Here is an 18,409-nt window from a genome sequence, read left to right as displayed (position 1 = left end):
TCTTGCTAGCTGACTTGAGCGTCGGAGTGCAAACGGCCGCTAGGGCGCCCTTTTGTCCTTCTTTGCAGGAATCCACAGGTAACCAGTGGGAAGGAGTCCCTAGCTGACGGGTGAGGTCGCGCACAAAGACGTCCCAGGTCAACCGGCTGGAACAGTCTACCTTGCGGCGTTCCTTTTAATCTTCTTTCCTTCTTCCGACTCCGCTGGGAGGATTCCGTCCGCTAGGTATCGCCTGTAAGGGGTCATCCATGTGTCGCCTTCCTCCAAAGGACATACCTGTACACCCTTTCCTTCTTCTGGCGAGGCCGCATAAGCGCTGATGCAGGGTGCCCTCACCGTATCTTGACTCCTTGGTTTTCCTCTTGTTGTACTAACGTTGATCCTGCCTGTTGACCGGAGCGCTGGAGAATGCCTCGTCAAAGGATCGACGTGCGCGCCGCTTCTCACTTCCGTTCCTCCTCTGGATCTATCTCAAGAACCTGCAAAGAAACGATACGGCGCCGCTGCGGCCGATCGCACTCCGACGCTCAAGTCAGTGACGGTATCACCAAATACTAAGAACTGGAACCGTGCAAATCTCTCTCACAAACAGCTCTCTCACTCGCAAGCGTAAAGTGTATGAACTGAACGTGCGTACCTTAGGAAATCTGTTAAGAACTCTTATATACCTGGTGATTTTCTCTCTCCTGGCAGTTACAGACTTGGACACGTGGCTTGCATCCGACTGTACACGTGCCATCATCTGGAGGCTCCCTGACTTGGCGCTACTTCTACTCTCATTTTGGCTAAGTTACTTATGCATGGTGCTGCCCAGTGCATAGCTAACTCAGGAGTGCGATCTCTACTGAAACTGGCGAGGTAGGGCCTTCATACACCTTCCCTGTGGTCTCGCCGGCCGCCTTCATAATCTGCTTCTCCTTTAACTTCGGCGATGTGTTTGTTCTGGCGATCTCCGACTGTCTGGTCGCCTGAGTCTGCATCTGGCGACTTCATCCCCAAACTGGCGATCGCCTATTCTGGTACGCTGGAGACCGGAACACGCCAACTTAACTATCGGCGACTACACGTGCCTCCCGACCTCCTTCCCAACTGTCAACCTGGCGCCTTGTTAACACGCCTACACTATAACAGGATGCCACGTCATCGCATCCGACCTCCAGGGCGGTACACAAGCCCCCCAGTCTTAAGCGAAGACTTGTCTAGCGAAAAGACTGAAGAAGCCTTCGTTAACACCGGTCTACGTGGCATGGGGCGCAGAATTCCAAGAGATAGTACTCTCTGCTGCTCTGACGCTCCACCAAACCCTTCGCGCATCGCTTGACACGTGGCTCTCATCAACGGCTATCTTCATCTGTCGTTAGCGCTTCCCCAAACCGTTTCGAAAACCCTTAAACCCCTTACGCTCCTACTGTTCCATCACTTTCTTCACACTTGCGTACGCTCTTATTTCCCTCTGCGAAAGCTCTCGACGTTCCTCGACGCTCTAGATCACCACCTCCCTTCAACATTCTCCCGATCATCGAAAGGTAACTACTTTCTCTCATCTGCTGTGTTTTCTCGCATTTTCACCGATTTGCATCATCCTGTAACTGTCTGGTGCATACGCTGTGGGCTGTTTTCCATTTCTCCTTCTCGTAACTTAGGGCTCTGCCGATCGTCGCAACGAACTCACATTCGTTCGTCTTTCACCTTCCCTCCCTGATCGAGTCAGCCTTCGTAACCCTCCTGATTATTTTTCCTTTCTTCTTCGTTTGCAGTTTGCTACCATGACCCGCACGAAGATCACCCCGAACCCCCCTCCGTCAGCGCGAAACCCTCCTTCTCAAGCACACGACTCTACGCAAGTTCGTGGTGCCCCCTCTTCGCAGGCTGTGAGGCCCGCGTCTTCTCAAACCACTCTGGCCCAGGCGACTCCACCAAACGCTGGAGGAGCCCCCACCCCACTGCCAGACTTCAAGACGTTATACTCATGGGCTAACTCAACCCTTTTAAAGGAAACGTCGTCGGTGAACACCGCGGGAGCGGTTCTGCGATTGACCAATGGGGACGAGGCCTTCCAATCATTCCACAAGGAGCACGACGAGAGAATGATGGTGCTGCCTTGCCCAGCCACTCTGCCAGTGTGTGCTGATGATAAAGTGAGCGCCGACGGGCCCTTCTGCTTCGTCTACACCACTCTTTTCAAGAAAGTTAAACTCAGGTTCCCTCTCACTCGATTTGAGAGGGAACTCTTAACCGAGCTCAACATAGCTGCCGCCCAGCTTCACCCCAACAGCTGGGCGTTCGTCCGAGCTTTTGAGGTAACATGCGCCCACCTGGGGTTGCCTGCGTCAGTGGACGTATTTTTATTTCTGTTTGAGGCCAAACACCCAGGCGATCGCCTTTGGGTCAGTCTGAACGCCATCGCTGGGAGATCCATCTTCACCATCTTCCAGCAGTCGTATAAGGATTGGAAGGGGAAGTTCATCCAGGTCCGCGCGAACGACAAAGACCCTTCCCTTCTCGACGGTTTCCCCTTGTACTGGGTGGACAAGGGGAAAAAAGAGTCTAAGAGCTGCTTCAGGAGGCCCAGAAGTCCTGACAGCATGGGAGCTTTGGACAGAGACCTTTGTCTCTTCTGGAAGAGGGTGGCAGATGCTCACATAACATTCTTGACCCCCACCCTGATTTCCTTCGAGTTCTTTGAGGACCAGTTGGAATTCCAAATAGGTTAGGACGCTACATCCTTGTCTTGACTCGCTTCTGATATTGTTTCTGGGCGTCTTGTGCGACACACACAAGACTTTGGTTTTAACTTTTCTGCATATGCCTGCTTTTGCTGTTTCATTGCCTTGTACACTCACTCCATTCTCCTTTAAGCTAACTTATGCACTTTCATTTCACGCAGATACCATGTTGGGAAAGAATATGCTCGCCGATCTAAAGGCGCTCGCTCGCAACCACGGGTTGGCGACCGGCTCCCAGACGGTTCCCAACTCGGCGGTCGAGAAGGCCAACATCCAGGGGCGATCACCGCCTAAGGCGCCCGCCCAACGAAAGAAACTGGTCCTTAAGAGGCCAAAGCGGAAAGCCCCCCAAGTTGTCCAAGAGGATGAGGAGGAGGACGACGAGGTCACAGAGGATGGCCTTGTCACAAAGAGGAAGAGGGTGGCACCATCTTCCCCACCTGCCCCGCCCCCTCTTCCAGCTTCAACACCACCATCAACACCCGCACCTCCTCCTTCACCACCAGCACCACAAGCCCCTTCACCACCAGTCCAAGCAGTCCCATTGGCCACTGCGCCACCTGCAACTGAGGCCCAAGAGCCAAACTTCTTAGAGGACCCCCCGAGCACCTCTACTCCACATATATCAGCAGGAGGGGGCCCTCCTTCCAACACCTCAGCTGCAGGAGTCATTCCAATCGGGGATGAGGTCGCTCACACCTCTCCAATCCTAATCACCGAGTCCCCGGTTGCGTCGCCGCGCCAAGAAGCAGCTACTGAAAATATTGCTAAGGAAGGCGGCGACGAGAACCCCCAACAAGCCCCCCTGGAGCCTCTCCAAGCTGCAAATCTTTCCCTCGAGGTGACGAGGATGTGGGAACCTCTGACTGCTAAACTCAAGACCATTGCAGACGACATCCCATCCATCATAACGAGAGCTGTGGAGAGCTCCACCAGGCGGCTACAGGATGACATCTACAACCTCAAGACCGAGAACAGCACAATGAAGGTCGAGGTGGAGAAGGTGTCATTCAGCCTGACGCTCGCGGAAATGGAACATTCTCGAGTAGAGGATGCCCTAAACACCGAGCTTAGGCTTGCGCGCAAGGAAGCTGTCGACCTGCGCCGCAAAGTCCACGAACTTGCCCAAGAAAAGGTCGAACTCGAAAGCAGAATCGTGCCTCTACGTACCAAGGCGAGCGACCTGGAAGCTCAAATTCAAGCCAACGCCGATAAGGTACAGAAGCTGGAGCAAAGGTCGATCGACCGTGAGAAGCTGCTTGGGCAAGTGGAGAAAGCAAGAGATGACGCCATGGCTGATCTCTCCGAGGCAAACAAAGAAAAGGTGAAGATGGCTGCCGAGCTGGCCCAAGCTCAAACAGAATCCAAGAAGGTGGCTGACGACCTTCTTGAAGCTCAAGAGACCAACAAACAACTCCGAAAACAGGTCGAAGAGCTGGAGCAGCAGAACAAGGAGCTTAAGCAGCAGGTCGAAGGATTTCAGAAGCAAATTGAAGAACATAGGCTAAGCTCCGCTCAGATTCTGGTTGCCGGGTTTGACGCCGCTCGAGAACAGTTCGCATGCCTATTCCCTGATCTCGACCTCAGCATGGTGTCATTAAACAACGAAGTAGTAGATGGGAAAGTCGTTCCCGCCGAAGGCTCAACCAATTCCACCCCATCTGCTTCTTTATAAATTCACTTGTATTTACTTTGTAAAAAACTCTTGCACACGTATTTTGAACAGCCTCTTATTTTAATAGCGAAATTCGGATATGCCTTCTGACTTCTCTTGAGCGCTTTACTTTCTCTGTATGCCTAACTCTGCGACGTTTAACTTAGCGATTTTGCAAACATGACCTTTGGCGTAACTTCTTCGAACCGATTCAAACTTAAGCAATAGTCACTTTAAACAACTTGTACTCTTGAGGCACTAACCTTATCAGAAGAATACCTTCCAAGCAATGAACTGTGATTCAATCATTGGTTCAAACAACGTCCCACTTAACCCGCTTTATCAAACAGGTCTTTCAATCTTTCCGATCGCCAAGACCTCTTGGCAACACCAACTTTTCCCAGCCTCATGCTTTGGCAATCGTTTCTTTATCTGGGGTAGAAACGCCCTCTGGGATCTTCCTTTGCCCCCTTGAACTTCAGAGCAAAAGACCGGCTGACTAGGCGTTCTCTTCGAACCTACCTTAGCCACCTTTCAAGCTTCTTCCACCCTCTTCGCCACACCTGAACTCGTTCAAGACGAGAAGGATTTTATCTTGCCTATACTCGCGCACAGGCGAGAAGGTCTTTTAACTCGCCTGTACTCGCTCATCGGCGAGAAGGACTTTTACTCGCCTAAACTCGCTCATCGGCGAGAAGGACTTTTACTCGCCTAAACTCGCTCATCGGCGAGAAGGACTTTGTCAGGTGCCTCAACTTGCCCAGGGTGTACATCTCCTCCCCCCTGGATGCACTGAGGACCCTTTCTTTCTCACGCCTGCACTCGCTCGACGGCGAGGAGGTCTTTGATGGGCCTTAGTTCGCACAACGGCGATAAGGACTTTATCCGGTGCCTCAACTTGCCCAGGGCGTACATCTCCTCCCCCCTGGATGCACTGAGGACCTTTCTCGCCTGCGCCCGCACAACGGCGAGGAGGTCTTTAACTTGCCTCTACGTTGCCCCGGGAGTTACATCTTCTCGCTCCCAGAAACACGGAGGACTTTTTCTCTTTCTCGCCTGCGCTCGCTCAACGGCGAGGAGGTCTTTAACCTGCCTCAAAACGCACGAGGGCGTTGAGGTCTTCCATCTGGTGCCTCCGATCGCCGAAAAACGATGAGGACTTTAAAAACTTAACTGGTGCCTCTAATCGCCGAAAAACGATGAGGACTTTAAAACTTAACTGGTGCCTCTAATCGCCGAAAAACGATGAGGACTTTAAAACTTTAGAAAACACGCGACATATCTTTTCGTGCCTTAAATCATGTACGAATGACAAGGTCTTTCTTCGAAACTTTTGGAAATAACACATATGCGATTTGGAAACACCTTATACTTCAAAAACTCTTCTTTATTGGGTGGCCTCATTAAAAACCCTCCTTAGGGAAAAAAGAGCGCCCCCTTAAAACTGTTTTAACAGAGTCATTGTAATGTAATATTTGTGTTTGTCTTTACTTACAAAGCTCTTAGCTATAGTACAACTTCAGGTGTGTGGCGTTCCAGGTACGAGGGATCGCCCCCCCTTCCAACGTTTCCAAGCGATAGGCTCCGTTCCCGAGTGCCTCGGTTATTCTGAACGGTCCAGTCCACTTGGGTGATAGCTTATTCTCCATCTCGTACTGGTGGGCCTTTCTCATCACCAGATTGCCTTCTCTAAACTGCCTTGGCATCACCTTCGAGTTGTACCTTCGCTCGACCCTTCTCTTCACCGCCTCAGCCTTCAGCCTTGCCTCCTCCCTGACTTCGTCCAGCAGATCCAGGTTCAGTCTTCTCTCTTCATTCGAGTCTTCCTCTACAAAGTTCTGGAATCTCGGCGAGCTCTCCTGAATCTCGACTGGAATCATGGCATCACACCCATAGACCAAGCTAAACGGGGTCTCATGGGTTCCTGACTGCTCGGTGGTGTGGTACGCCCAAACTATTCGGGGTACCTCCTCAGCCCAACTCCCCTTGGCTTTCTCGAGCCTCCTCTTCAAACCTCTCAGCAACACCCGGTTAGCTGATTCCACCTGGCCATTCGTCTGAGGGTGCTCGACGGATGCAAACACTTGCTGAATTCCGACCCCTTCGCAAAGCTTCTTCAACAGGTGGCTTGCAAACTGAGTCCCATTATCTGATACCAGGCGCTTAGGCACTCCAAACCGGCACACAATATTCTTCCATACGAAGCCTTCGATCTTGTGCGCGGTGATCTGGGCCACTGGTTCTGCTTCGATCCACTTGGTGAAATACTCAATCGCCACCACCAAGTACTTCATCTGCCTGATCGCCAGTGGAAAAGGTCCCAGGATGTCGATTCCCCAAGTATGAAACGGCCAAGGGCTATAGATCGACTTCAACTCCTCGGGAGGCGCCTTGTGCCAATCGGCGTGCTGCTGGCATTGCTTGCAGCACTGGGCATACTTCTTGCAATCTTCTCTCATGGATGGCCAATAGTAGCCTGCACGGAGAGTCCTCGCGGCCAGAGCTCGACCCCCGACGTGACTTCCACATATTCCTTCGTGGAGCTCTGCCATAATTCTCGTGCACTTCTCGCCGTGTATACATTCCAGGAGTGGGTGAGTGAACCCAAACCTGTACAGATCGCCATCAATCAGTGTATACTTGCTGGAATTCTTCTTTACCTTCCTAGCTTCTGTTGGATCTAACGGGAGGAGGCCATCCGCCAGGCATCGCTTGTACTGTGTTATCCACGTGTCTGGCTCGTGGGTGGCGCAGACCTGCATCACGTCCACCCTCTCTCCTCGACATGCTCTAATTCTTGGCGATCTCAGGGTTTCTTGCGTCAAAGACTTATGGCTTCTCGCTGCTCTCTTCGTCGACCTGCTTATCTGAAGGACCAGGTGATCTGCTACAAATGCCCTCGGCGTCTTCAAAGTTTCTTGAATCACTGTCCTCTGCCTACCCCCCTTGCCCGAACTGGCGAGCTTAGCAAGCAAGTCAGCTCGGGCATTCTGTTCTCGGGGCACATGCACCACTTCAAAAGAGGCAAAGGAACTCTTCAATTCCTGCACATACGCCAAGTAAGCCGCCATTTGTGGATCTTTAGCCTGGAACTCGCCTGTTACTTGCCCTGTGACTAGCAGCGAGTCACTCTTAGCCATCAGCACTCTGGCTCCCATTTCCTTAGCCAGCAGAATTCCGGCGATCAGCGCCTCATACTCTGCTTGATTGTTGCTGGCTTTGAAGGCGAATCTCAACGATTGTTCGATCAGCACGCCGTTGGGTCCTTCCAATATGACACCAGCACCGCTACCCTGCTGGTTTGACGATCCATCCACCGAGAGTACCCAACGGAAATCATCTCCTTCAACCCGCGTCGCCTCTGAAGAGAGCTCGACTACAAAATCTGCAAAGATTTGCCCTTTGATCGGGCCTCGAGGCTCATATTTAATGTCGAACTCTGACAACTCGACTGCCCACTTCACCATTCTTCCTGCAACGTCAGGCTTCTTCAAGACCTTCTGGATGGGCAGGTCAGTCATCACCAGTATTGTGAAGCTGTGGAAGTAGTGGCGCAACCTCCTCGCCGAAAACACTACCGCCAGCGCCGCCTTCTCCAGGGCCTGATACCTCGTTTCTGGGCCCTGCAACACCTTGCTCACAAAATAGATAGGCTTCTGAGCCTGATCTTGGTCTTGGGCGAGCACCGCACTCACCGCCCTCTCAGTCACAGCAAAATACAATCTGAGAGGGATTCCCGCCAGTGGTTTGCACAGAACCGGCGGGCTCGCCAAATATTCCTTCAGCTTGACGAAAGCTTCCTCGCACTCTTTCGTCCAAGCGAACTTGTTATTGCGCCGCAGACACTGGAATAGGGATGTCCCTTTTCTCCGCTTGCTGACACGAAGCGGGATAGGGCCGCCATCCGACCCGTCAGCTGCTGGACTTCTTTCACTGTAGTCGGGCTTCTCATCGCCAAGATGGCGGCACACTTGTCCGGGTTGGCCTCTATCCCTCTTTCAGTCAAGAGAAAACCCAAAAATTTTCCAGCCTCCACGCCGAAAATGCATTTCTCCGGGTTGAGCTTCAACTTGAACTTGGCGATCGTCGTGAACAATTCTTCCAAGTCTGCGACGTGCTTGCTTTTCTCCTGCGAGGTCATGACCATGTCATCGACGTAACCTTGCACGTTCCTTCCCAGCATCGGTGCAAGTACTCGATCCATCAGCCTCTGGTACGTGGCCCCCGCGTTCTTCAGCCCGAACGGCATCACCTTATAGCAGTAGCACGACCTCTCCGTCATGAAGGCTGTTTTTTCTTCATCCATGGGATGCATCTTGATCTGATTATAGCCCGAGAAGGCGTCCAGGAAACTCAGCAGCTTGCACCCTGCAGCACTATCAACCAGGGCGTCAATGCTTGGTAAGGGATACGAATCCTTTGGGCAAGCCTTATTCAGGTCGGTGAAATCGACGCACATGCGCCATTTCCCGTTGCTCTTCTTCACCAGCACGACATTCGCCAACCACTCAGGGTACTGGACTTCCCTGATGTGGCCTGCAGCGAGGAGTTTCTGGGTCTCATCCTTGATCGCCTGCCTCCTTTCTTCATTAAATTTCCTCCTTCTTTGTCGCACCGGTCTCACCATGTTGTCCATCGCCAGATGATGGCACAAGAAATCGGGATCGATCCCGGGCATGTCCGAAGCAGACCAGGCAAACGCGTCCAGATGCCGTTCAATCACCTTGGCGATCTGGTCCTGGAGATCGACCTCCAGAGATCTTCCGAGCTTGAAGACCTTCCCCCCGATCTCCTTCTCGAGCCACTGCTCGACGGGTTTGGGCCTGGACTCTCTGGCGATCACCGCCTTGGCGATTCCGAGTTCCCATGCTTCCTCCGAGCGATTCCGCGCCTCTTCCTCCTCCAGGGCAGCATTCCTCTCCCCCAGCTCAACATCTACCATCTCTACATCCCTTCCAGCGGCCTCCTCCATTATCGGCGGTCTGGGTTTCACACCGGGCGGTGGGGTGGTTGTGACATAGCTCACTGACCTTTTATTTTTCAGGCTATTTTCATAGCACTTTTTCGCTTCCTTCTGATCAGACTTTATCGTGATTACCACCCCTTCCATGGACGGCAGCTTCACCTTCATGTGCCGAGTCGATGGAATCGCGCCTATCCTGTTGAGAGTGGGCCTTCCCAGCAGGATGTTATATGCTGAAGGGGCGTTTACGATGAGGTACTTGATTTTCTCCGTCCTCGACCCAGCCTCATCGGTAAACGTGGTTCTCAGCTCAATGTACCCCCTGACTTCCACCTGGTCGCCAGCGAACCCATATAAGCACCCTCCATAGGGCCTCAGCTGGTCAAGGGGCAACTCTAGCTGCGTGAAAGTCGGCCAGAACATCACGTCTGCCGAACTTCCTTGGTCCACCAGAACTCGGTGGACCTTCCTCCCCGCCGTGATCAACGAAATAACAATGGGATCGTTGTCATGAGGCACAACGTCCCGAAGATCCTGTTTGGTGAATGTAATGTCCACCTCGGGCGAGTGATCTTCAAACATGTCTACTGACATCACCGATCGCGCGTACTTTTTCCTCTGCGACGCGGTGCATCCACCACCTGAGAAACCCCCTGCAATGGTGTGGATCTCCCCATGGATAGGCATCTCATGTTGCTGGGCTTCTCCACCTGCCGGCTGGGAACTCGACGCCCCTCCGGTCCTTCTGTCCAGCAGATAGTCGTTTAGGAACCCACTCTTGACCAGATCGTCGAGCTGGTATCCTAAAGACAAACACGAGTCCAGGTTGTGGCCAAAGCACTGGTGGAACTCGCACCAGGCATCCGGCTTCGACCGTAGCACTTTGTCGCCCACCTTCTCGGGCGCCTTCAACCTAGCAGCTATGTTAGGGATAGCGATCAGGTCCGCTAGTCCCATGACGAATTTGTGCTTAGGCGGGCGATTGTATTCCCGGCGTGCTGGTTGTTGGCGTGCTGGCGGTTGGCGCGCTTGGCTTCTTCCCTTGTTTCTCCTATCGTAAGGATAGCGAGTCCTTTGATCCTTTCTGGTCGCCGCTGCCGTTTCCAGCACCCTCTGTGGCTGGATCCTGGTCTGGGCGCGTGGCCTGACGGGAGCCACACTGCCTCTCTTCTCGGCGACCTCACTCTCGTCGGCGATGTGAGCCACCGCAAGTCGCCTGACTTCAGCAAACGTCGCTGGATGAGCCCTGATCAAGGCTTCGCAGAATGGCCCTGGCTGCACGCCCTTCTTGAAGGCATAGACCAGCATTTCTTCATCCTTGGCCGGCGACCTGACCATCTGCGCTCCGAAGCGATTGAGGTAGTCTCTGAGGGACTCCCCATGCTACTGCCTTATATCAAACAGATCATAGGACACTCTGGACGGTGCCTTGTTCACAATATACTACTCGACAAAGATTTTCGAGAATTGCTGAAAATTAGTTATGTGGCCATTAGGTAGGCTCACAAACCACTCCATCGCCGTTCCCTGGAGCGTGCTCACGAACATCTTACAGTAGACTGCATCCGACCCCCCTGACAGCATCATCTGGGTGTGGAACGTGGTCAGATGAGCCTCCGGATCTTCCACGCCAGTAAAAACAGCTTTAACCGGGACCACGCTCGTGGGAATTGGCGTGTCGGTAATCGCCTGAATGAAAGGCATTGGGAAAACACGAGGCGGCGTCGACGGTGCCACCTCTTCAGCGGAAGAACGAACCTGCTGCTCCTGAAGAGCTCGACGCAGCTCCTCAGCTACCTTGCTGAGCTCCTCGTTTCTGGCGCGAGAGGCGACCAGGTCTTCATGTATCCTCGCCTGCTCGACGCGCGAGGCTTCTACAGTGGCCTGCAACGAGCGCATCATTTCTGCCATCTGCGCCATGGTCATGGCGGCGTCGCCTTCAGCTGCGACGGGAGCCACGGGACTGGAACGATTGCTTCTCATCTTTCTCATTAACTTCAGCGAACCACAGAAGTACAGCAAATAACACTTCAATCACGAACGAATCAGCGACCGATCGGAGAAGATTCAAGAAACTGCGCAAGGACTTCAAGAAACCGCGAGCCTTCAAAGGAAAACGCAGCTTCACCAAAACCACCGTTTCCCCGCGAACCAAACAACCACTCGAAAGAACTCGAATCCACCGATCGAAAAACCAAACGAACGGTTTAAAACACAAACTTCACCGAACGAAACTCAGAGAAACCAAGAACGACGGTTGCACCAGCATACAACCGCGCAGAAAACCTCGAAAACCTCCACGAACTCACGCTGTGGATGGGAGCACGTTTTACACGGCCCCACGGTGGGCGCCTGATGATCCTGCCTGTTGACCGGAGCGCTGGAGAATGCCTCGTCAAAGGATCGATGTGCGCGCCGCTTCTCACTTCCGTTCCTCCTCTGGATCTATCTCAAGAACCTGCAAAGAAACGATACGGCGCCGCTGCGGCCGATCGCACTCCGACGCTCAAGTCAGTGACGGTATCACCAAATACTAAGAACTGGAACCGTGCAAATCTCTCTCACAAACAGCTCTCTCACTCGCAAGCGTAAAGTGTATGAACTGAACGTGCGTACCTTAGGAAATCTGTTAAGAACTCTTATATACCTGGTGATTTTCTCTCTCCTGGCAGTTACAGACTTGGACACGTGGCTTGCATCCGACTGTACACGTGCCATCATCTGGAGGCTCCCTGACTTGGCGCTACTTCTACTCTCATTTTGGCTAAGTTACTTATGCATGGTGCTGCCCAGTGCATAGCTAACTCAGGAGTGCGATCTCTACTGAAACTGGCGAGGTAGGGCCTTCATACACCTTCCCTGTGGTCTCGCCGGCCGCCTTCATAATCTGCTTCTCCTTTAACTTCGGCGATGTGTTTGTTCTGGCGATCTCCGACTGTCTGGTCGCCTGAGTCTGCATCTGGCGACTTCATCCCCAAACTGGCGATCGCCTATTCTGGTACGCTGGAGACCGGAACACGCCAACTTAACTATCGGCGACTACACGTGCCTCCCGACCTCCTTCCTAACTGTCAACCTGGCGCCTTGTTAACACGCCTACACTATAACAGGATGCCACGTCATCGCATCCGACCTCCAGGGCGGTACAAACGTGAAGGACGTCCACTCTGTTGTCTGCAACAAACTTTCGCAGCGTCTTGAGGGTCTCCTGTATTATGGTCCTCTGTCTTCCCCCCTTGCCTGAGTTGGCCAGCTTGGCAAGCAGGTCAGCTCTGGCATTCTGCTCCCTAGGGACATGCACCAGCTCAAACGCAGCGAAAGCTCTTTTCAGCACCTCGACATACCTCAGGTAGGCGGCCATCTGTGGGTCCTTCGCCTGATATTCCCCTGTCACTTGCCCTGTGACCAACTGTGAGTCGTTTTTCGCCAATAGGCTTTGCGCACCCATTTCTTTAGCCAAAAGCATCCCAGCAATCAACGCTTCGTACTCCGCCTGGTTGTTGCTTGCCTTGAAGGCGAAGCGTAAAGCTTGTTCGATCAACACTTCGTTAGGCCCTTCCAATATTATTCCAGCGCCACTCCCTTGCTGGTTGGAACATCCATCCACTGAGAGCATCCACTGTGATTCTAACTCCACTTCTTGGGGGTCTCCTCCTGGTGAAAGTTCTGCCACGAAGTCCGCATAGACTTCCCTTTGATGGACCCCCTGGGTTCATATTGGATATCAAACTCTGACAACTCTACTGCCCAACGAACCATCCTCCCTGCCATATCTGGCTTCTGAAGTACTATTTGGATAGGGAGGTTTGTCATCACCACCACTGTGAAGCTGTGGAAATAGTGGTGGGGCCTTCGTGCTGAAAATACTACCGCTAGCGCCACCTTCTCTAGTGACTGGTACCTCAATTCTGGGCCTTGTAAGGCCTTGCTCACGAAGTAAATGGGCTTATGCACCTGGTCTTGTTCCTGGACCAGCACAGAACTAATGGCCCACTCAGTTACCGCAAAGTATAAGCGGAGTGGGACGCCTATCTGTGGCTTACACAGCACTGGTGGCGTCGCCAAGTATTCCTTCATCTTGAGAAAGGCTGCTTCGCACTCATCTCTCCATGCGAAACAGCTATTCCTTTTGAGGCATTGGAAGTAAGGGTGGCCCTTCCCTCCTCCAGCAGATAAGAATCTCGATAATGCTGTCATTCGCCCCGTCAGTTGTTGAACTTCTTTTACTGAGGTAGGGCTTCTCATGGCTATGATGGCTGCACACCTGTCAGGGTTTGCCTCTATCCCCCTCTCTGTGAGCATGAAACCTAAGAACTTTCCCGCCTCCATGGCAAAAATGCACTTTTCTGGGTTTAACTTGAGGTGATACTTCGATATGGTAGCAAATAGCTCTTCCAGATCAGCTGTGTGCTGCCCTCTATCGTGCGAAGTTGCCACCATGTCATCTACGTAGGCCTGCACGTTCCTTCCCAGCATAGGTGCCAGGTGTTAGAAAAGATGGCTTTAAACTAGAAGGGGGGTGAATTGTTTAAAGAGGGTTTTTGAAAACTTTTCAAAACTAGAATGAATTTATCTCAGGAACCAATTGATTCAGTAATTCAGTTAGCCAAAAGAGCAAGCAAAAGCTATAGTACCAGAAAAACAATCGGTTGTTTCGTAGAAAGAATCGGTTGTTTATACCAGCAAACAATAAATAAACTGAATTTAAAGAGTTAGAGATATAGAGATTGTACACAGTTGTTTATACTGGTTCACTCCAAACCAGAGCTACATCTAGTCTTCTCAAAAACCCTGAGGATATCCACTAAGCAATCACCACTTGATCACTTACACAACAACCAAGAGAATGACCTTGAACACCTCAAGAAACACACTCTCCTTGGCCCACACTAAGATTGCTGATCTTGAACACCTCAAGAACACACAGCCAATCTCAGCAAACACAGAAACGAAATTGTTCAACAAAGTACAAGGATTACACTTGTTACAGAAGATAATCTGAAATCAATACAAGCGGAATCCTATTCCAGCACTTTGATCAATCACAAACACTTAGCAATCTCAACACTTTGAAAAACTCTCTTTTAAATACTTTGTCAAAGATTCTTAATTCTTAAATCTGTTTTTCTGAATATATTCAAAGATGTAGTTTGTTATCAAATCTTAACAAACTCTTAAATTGCATTAAAAGATTGGTCAAAGCATTTAACGACTGGAGCGTAAGCAGTTAAATCATTTAAAGCTCAGTCAAAGAAAACAGTTTTTCTGTTATGGTCCCAAAACAAACAATTGGTTGTTTCCTCGAATCAATTGGTTGTTTTGGTACTTAACAGTTTAACCAGTCAAAACAGTTTTCAATCTTTTTCTCAAAACACCTAAGTACAAACAATCGGTTGTTTCGAAAAAACAATCGGTTGTTTTTACTTAGTTTGAAATCATTTTGTTTTCACAAAGATTGAGAATGCTAATGCTTTAGATTTAATCACAGGGTGGATTACAACATATAAACTACCCCAGAACAAAGCTTAAACCAGCAAAACAACATCAAGCACAGCAGAGGCTTCAACATCCTTCAAAGGATTTGGATTCTTCAAAGCTTGAACACCACTTGGTTCAACAATCTCCCCCTATTTGATGAAGACAAATCCCTGATTCTTGTGTTGTACCTGATTAAATCTGAAGCAGTTCCTGCAATAGAACTTTGAGCAAAACATTGAACTTCTGATATTTTGTTAGCATACAGATTAACAGTTAAAGATCAAAACACCTAATATCAGAAACATATTACATAACCCAAACTGTTTTATCCACTGAAAACTGTACCGTCCCGTCCCCGGGCGTGGACCAAAAGTCAAAGTCAACAGATTGGCCGCCTGAGGCATCGCCGGGTTAATGCGTCGCCAATAGAGGGCATCGCCTTGACAAGGCATTGCCTGAGAAAGGCGTCGCCGGGTTCAGGCGTCGCCAAGACAAGGCACCAAGTAAGACATCGCCTAAGCAAATACATCACCCAAGAGAGACATCGGGCCTCGACAGTTCAGAACAGTAGCAAGGAGAAGAGAAAGGTGGCTTCAAGGCCATAAGTTCTAGTACCAGTAGGGGGTAAACCTGACTCGTGCAATATCCACGCCACTGCTGGGAGACCATGGGACAAATACGACCCATGAGAGGGCCATGACCAAGGGAGAACCATGTGCATGATACGAGAGAAAGGTAGATACACCCCCAGGGCGAGTGACTAGTGATTGGGGCGCATGAGTTGGCACCCAGAAAGTCACCCCACGCGCCAGATGCACTTCAAGGAAGGAGGACTCACACAATGGATTAACCCTAAGTTGGGTTACGGCGCTGTAAGACCCTCCGCATGGAATGACGATCAAGTCAAAAGGACACGTGGCAATTAGCACGTGCTCATTAAATGTTTCAGTGAAAGTTTGCCAAGGTACGCACTAATTCAGTTAAGATTCGAACGTTCCAAGGAACATTTTTATACGCTTTCAATGCGCTTCAACGCGCTTTAAATACATAAGGTATATTTAACCTAGTTCTCGCAGTTTTACACAGGGCACTAACCCTAGTTGTTCTCGCTGCGCACCCACTGTGAGCACAAGGCAATTAGGGCAACACAGTTTTAGTGATTCAGTGATTTCTGACCACCTTTAGAGGGTGTGTCACCTTTGATGTTTCTCGCTAGCTGACTTGATCGTCGGAGTGCAATCGGCCGCGAGGGCGCCCTGTTGTTCACTTCTTTTCAGGTATCGCAGACGGAGCATAACGAAGGTGCCCTAGCTCGCGAGGACAAGCCACGCGCAAGGACGATCCCGGTCAGCCGGCCAGAACATTTGGCGCCCACCGTGGGGCCGATATAAAACATCAATCCCACTACACAAGTTTTTCAGTTCCAGTTCTCAAAGCCCAGATAAGTTAAGAGGATTTCCAGAAAGCCATGACCAACAGACCTGCTCGTTCTAGGAGTGAGGAGATGACCATGCAACAGCTGGTGGGCATGATGCAGGGGCTGCAAGAGGTAATGGCAACATCGAGAGCGGAGCAAGAACTCACGCAGGCGGATTTCACAGCATCTCAAGCGAGAAGCAACGAGCTCCACCGCGCCAATGAGGAGTTACGCCGTGGCTGGCGCGAGACAAACCTGAGACTGCCTCCCCACCCAGAGAATTCACAACACCGTTCTCACAGGTGATCCTAGAGACAGCAATCCCCAGTACATTCACGGTGCCTAAGGTAACCTTCACAGGGATGGAGGATCCTGAGGCGCACCTCACTGCGTTCCACACACGAATGATGTTGGTTGGCGGCTTTGATGCCGTGAGGTGCAAGCTTTTTATGAGCACGTTAACTGGGATGGCTATGGATTGGTTCATTAGCCTCCCAGAAGGTCACATCACGTCCTTTGCACAGCTCTCACGACTATTCAGGGAGCAGTATCTAGCCAACAGGGCCCCAGCCCCAGTTTCATACGACCTTTTCGATGTGAAGCAGTATCAAGGGAAGACTCTGAAAGAGTACATCAGCCGTTTCGGGGCACAAGTGGTGAAGGTAGCTACCACTGACGAGCCCATGATCGTGTACGCATTCAGGAAAGGAGTGCGCCCTGGGTCTTTTATCAAGTCACTCAATCGCGCCCGCCCCAAGACCTTCGCTGAAATAAGGCGTTAGGCAGTGGAGCACATTGCCTCAGAAGGCGAAGCATATGAGAAGTGCATAACGGCTGCGCCTACGCGCCCCAGAGCGCAGATGTGTGTGCAACCCGCCAGAGTCCACGAAGCTACTATAGAGAGAAAGAATCAGGACAGGAGGCGCACCTTCAAGACAAGGAGAGCTCAACCTAAGGGTCGACCAGAAGGATGGAGAGAGAACAACAGACCTCTAAGGTACAACTTTGTAGTAGAACTCAAAGATCTCATCGTTGTGCCCAATATAGCTGATAGGTTGAGGCCACCAATGAAGTCCGACAAAATACTGGGACCTCACAAAGAATTATGGTGTGAATTTCACGAGGCATTTGGACACCACATTAACAACTGCTTAGCGCTGGGATACCAGTTGGATGAGCGTGTGAAGAATGGTTTCTTGAAGGATTATCTCGCTGGATCCACGGCGACCCCAGACGCGGCGGCGCCAGAGGAAGGTCCAGCGCACGAAGCCCTAACTCACGGAGAAGTGCACACCATCGCTGGCGACTTTTCCGGGGGAGGACCCACTGCCTCTCAACGAAAGAAATACGTAAGGTCAGTAAACTTGGTTGTAAAAGAATTTCAGGACGACCCGTGGGAGTCCGACCTCGTTTTCACAAGAGCTGACCTGCGGGATGTCGTCCCACATGACAATGACCCGGTGGTCATTTCGGTAGTCACAACGGGAAGAAAGGTACATAGGGTTCTCGTCGACCAGGGCAGTTCCGCAGATGTCATGTTTTGCACGACCTTCAACAAGCTAAAGTTATCCCCTGACCTCTTGAGACCCTATACTGGATGCGTGTATGGATTTGCAGATAACCCGGTAGAGGTACGTGGCTACTTAGAGATAAGGACCACGTTCACTGATGGAACGGCATCACGTACTGAAAGCATTCGATACTTGGTGGTTAATGCCAACTCAGCTTACAACATTCTGCTAGGCAGACCCGCCTTGAACAGATTAAGGGCGGTGTCCTCCACGTGCCACATGAAGATGAAGTTACCAGACCTCAGCGGCAAGGTGATAGTCATCAAGTCAGACCAAGAAGAGGCCCGAAGGTGCTATGAGAATAGTTTGAAAACAAAGAGAGGCGTAGTTATGGTGATTGAGCGACCGCCTGTCTCAGATTCACCTACAGAATTAGAATCAGGGGATGGGGTGGCGCCCGCAAAGTTCACACCAGCCGAAGTCACCTTAGGGGCGACGCCTATGGAAGGCGTACATACAACAGGAAAAGACGGCGAGGCCTCGCCGATAGAAGGAGCACACAGAAAGGCCTCGCCCGCAGATGAAGCACCAAGGATCGTACGGGCTTACCCCGCCACACCTCAATCCTCTACCATGGAGACACCTTTCAGCTTGATGCGT

The 18,409-nt window shown here is 51.3% G+C and overlaps 1 protein-coding gene across 1 annotated transcript; it reads left to right on the top strand.

Moving 5' to 3' along the window:
- Window positions 1-16,600: 16,600 nt before the first annotated feature.
- On the top strand, window positions 16,601-17,020 carry LOC137815747 (uncharacterized). The gene has a single exon (XM_068618860.1). It carries the CDS (start codon window positions 16,601-16,603, stop codon window positions 17,018-17,020), a length of 420 nt encoding a protein of 139 aa, XP_068474961.1.
- The last annotated feature ends 1,389 nt before the right edge of the window (window positions 17,021-18,409 follow it).

Source organism: Phaseolus vulgaris, chromosome 1 (genome assembly GCF_000499845.2).
Source record: "Phaseolus vulgaris cultivar G19833 chromosome 1, P. vulgaris v2.0, whole genome shotgun sequence".
NCBI classification, from domain to species: Eukaryota; Viridiplantae; Streptophyta; class Magnoliopsida; order Fabales; family Fabaceae; genus Phaseolus; species Phaseolus vulgaris.
This window is presented reverse-complemented; position numbering and strand designations above follow the sequence as displayed.